General features: G+C 42.1%; 1 protein-coding gene across 1 annotated transcript in view; it reads left to right on the top strand.

The window, feature by feature from the left end:
- The first annotated feature begins 740 nt into the window (after positions 1-740).
- The window catches only part of LOC112119266 (homeobox protein CDX-1-like), a 13,548-nt gene continuing 11,208 nt past the window's right edge, over positions 741-3,080 (top strand). Inside the window, exon 1 of the mRNA XM_026653058.1 lies at positions 741-1,188. Coding sequence (XP_026508843.1) covers positions 741-1,188 — 448 coding nt within the window. The remainder of the gene's footprint in view (positions 1,189-3,080) is intronic.

Raw genomic sequence — 3,080 nt, 5'->3', positions numbered from 1 at the left:
GCTATGTCGGTGGCCGCTCATTGGGGGTGGTTACACGAGAGATCTTACAGCAGCGCAGCTGCATCGGTACAGCTGTGCCGCTGTAAGCTCGCTGGTGTAGACATAGCCTTAGAGCCTCAACTCTAATTCTGTTTGTGAGCTCCTTATGGTATGGACCTGTCTTCCCCTGTGCTGTGTGCAGTTCCGAGCATACTGTAGGCATGAAACAAATAACAACAACAGTGGTGAGCATTTCCTTACTCATATTTTCCTGTATTTTTCAGTGTATTCATATAAAAACTCCTTTAGAAACCACTTAGTGTTCAACCAGCTTATTTCTTTAGCTTTCCAAGAAAGTATTCGGTTAATTATGTGTGCAACATGGCTCCAAGAGTAAGGCAGGTCAGAGTGTATTAAAGGGGATGGGACCAGGGTGGATACATAAAAGATCTGTGAGAAAGGAAGCACCAGAACTAGCAGCAAGGTGGGGCTGCCTGGATGGTCAGCCCTTCATTTGAATGCAAATGTAATTTTGGGGCAGGCAGTTATCTGTGACATCAGGCAGAACCTTAGTAAACTGTTACTACCAGCACCTGGTAACACCATTGTTAATCATGTGTAGTAAAGAGACATCAGGGCTAGCATGAGTCATTTATAGAGCCAGTTGGGGCTAGAAAAGAGAGAGAAAGAAAGAGGAAGGCAGGAAGAGATCAAACAAACACTCTGAGGAGCAGGATGTCCTGGCAAGACAAAGCCAGGCTATGAGCATCATGTACGTGAGTTATCTTTTGGATAAAGAAACCAGCATGTATCCAGGATCCGTAAGGTGCAGCAACAACAACAACAACCTGCCAGTGCAAAACTTTGTCTCCACTCCATCCTATTCAGATTACATGGGATATCATCATGTGCCAAGTATGGACAACCAAGGACAGTCTTCGGGAGCTTGGGGATCTCACTATGGCACGCAAAGGGAGGATTGGAATACTTATGGCCCAGGACCCTCCAGCACAGTTACTGCTGCACAAATCAATGGCTCATCTCCTGGGCAGATCTCCTACAGCTCTGCTGATTACAATTCCCTGAATCCTGCTGGATCTGGGGTTTTACCTCCTGTAGGTACAATTAACACAGAGCAAATCTCTCCCAACAGTCAAAGGCACAGCTCTTATGAATGGATGAGGAAAACGGTGCAATCCACTTCCACAGGTATGTGGGTGCTGAGGTTTATGCTGAGAAGAGCTTTCACTTTTTTTGCCCAGTTCCTAGTTCATAAGAAAAGCTGGGAAGTATGCAGTGAGACGAAGAATCCTGATCATTTTGATGGGTTCTTTTACTATCAGCTAAATATTGATTCTGCTTTTGAATGATGTCTTTGATCACATGCTGATTTATTACATTGCCATTCCTAATTTTTAGTATTGGGGCACATGGGAAGCAACCTCTTTGGGACGTAAAAATCTGCTCAATGCAGGGAAGTTACTCCATTTGTGATAAAATGTGAAATGGAGTATCTGGATCATTTAAGAATATGATTTCAGTGAGAATCTTAAAGATCATAAGTGTTTTAAAAGCATTGAATGTTTTTTTGTAACTTTCCATATTAATTTTCTTCTGGTCTCACAGTAAGCATGAAAAAATGCAGGCCAAAACTATATATTTGGAAATGGGTCAGAAACAGGGATTATAATAGAAATGCTCTCTCTGGCCCTGCAGACCTTACTCAGGTAAGTAGGCCCACTGGAGTCAATAAGATCTGCAGTATCATGCCCCTAGCACAGAGTCAATACCATAGCTCCTTTAAAAAAAATTAGCATTTCAAAAGTGAATAAATGAGAGTGGATGAAAAGGTTTGCTTCACATTATAGACGGTGTCTTAGAAAAGGCAGGAATACAGACATCCATGGTTACACAGCTAGTCAAATACCTTGACATGTCAATTTCTGATTTATAATAGTGAGCAAGTAAAAGCAATAGGTTGCACTTACCATCTAATGCATAAAAGTAAGTCATGAAGCATTGAGAAAAGCAAAAATGAAGCAAAAAGGCTGCCTGGAAAGAACTAAGGAAAAGTTAATTGTAAAGGCACCTGATCCTGTGAAGTGCTGAGCACCCTTGGCTCCCATTGGCCTCAGTACCTCTTGGAGGTGCTCAGAGTCCTTCAATCAGTTGCAGTTCATGAAATTTCCTTTTCTCCTCTCCCAATCTCTGCCCCATGTACTACTAATGTTGAGGGTTTTTTAAGTAGGAATTAAAACTGTCAATTTTGGGGTAAAAACAAAAAAGAAATCTTAAATCACCAGTCAAAAGAAATACAGAAAATCCTACATTGAAATGGTGCATCAGATTTCCTAAAGCCAGATTGTGATATGCTTATTAATGCTGAATAGTCTCTAATGCCACGTGTAATCCCACTGAAATCAATGGGACAATTTGTGGAGTAGGGTACTACTCTGGGTGAGTAAGGACAGCACAGTTCAACCCCTAAAAATAAATATATGCACCAGGTTCTTTTAAAGTCATATTTGCTTCTGACTCACCATTCCCTAACTAAAACACAAACCGGGGCCTAATCCTGCCATTATGCCTCAGCATAATGCATCCTATTTGTGAATAGTCCCAGGGAAGGCAATGAGATTACTCATAAGTGTTTTCAGTATAGGGGCTCAAATCTAAAAGTGACACTATGTCTCCCAAAGTAACAACCCAGGTTGCCACAAGCCCCTGTGAGAGGCTAAGAAATGCTATCAAGGATATAGAGCTACAGAGAGTTGGAGCTAACACACCAGATGGCGGGAAAACCTATTCCAAATAAAATAATCCCCTCTTGCTCCACCCCCAGCCAGAATTGTGGAACTTGGCAGACCCCACACTGCTTTTCCTTTCTTCCCCTGAGCCCCACCTTCATTTTTATTACTGCCTTTTTAGACGGCAAGCTCTTTGGGACAGGACCTTGTCTCCTTATCTGGCTGTGCAGTGCCTAACATACTGTGGGTCTTGTATTATAAATAACAAACAATAACATTCTGATCATCCATAACTAGCAAACCTTAAGCTCTTTCACACTCGTCCTGCCAGGGCTCGATCCTATAAGGTGCATC

The sequence above is a fragment of the Terrapene carolina genome, unplaced genomic scaffold (assembly GCF_002925995.2).
Source record: "Terrapene carolina triunguis isolate 2854851 unplaced genomic scaffold, T_m_triunguis-2.0 Scaffold131, whole genome shotgun sequence".
Lineage (NCBI taxonomy): Eukaryota > Metazoa > Chordata > Testudines > Emydidae > Terrapene > Terrapene triunguis.
The sequence above is the reverse complement of the archived record's forward strand: the minus strand, read 5'-3'. Positions and strand labels throughout refer to the sequence as shown.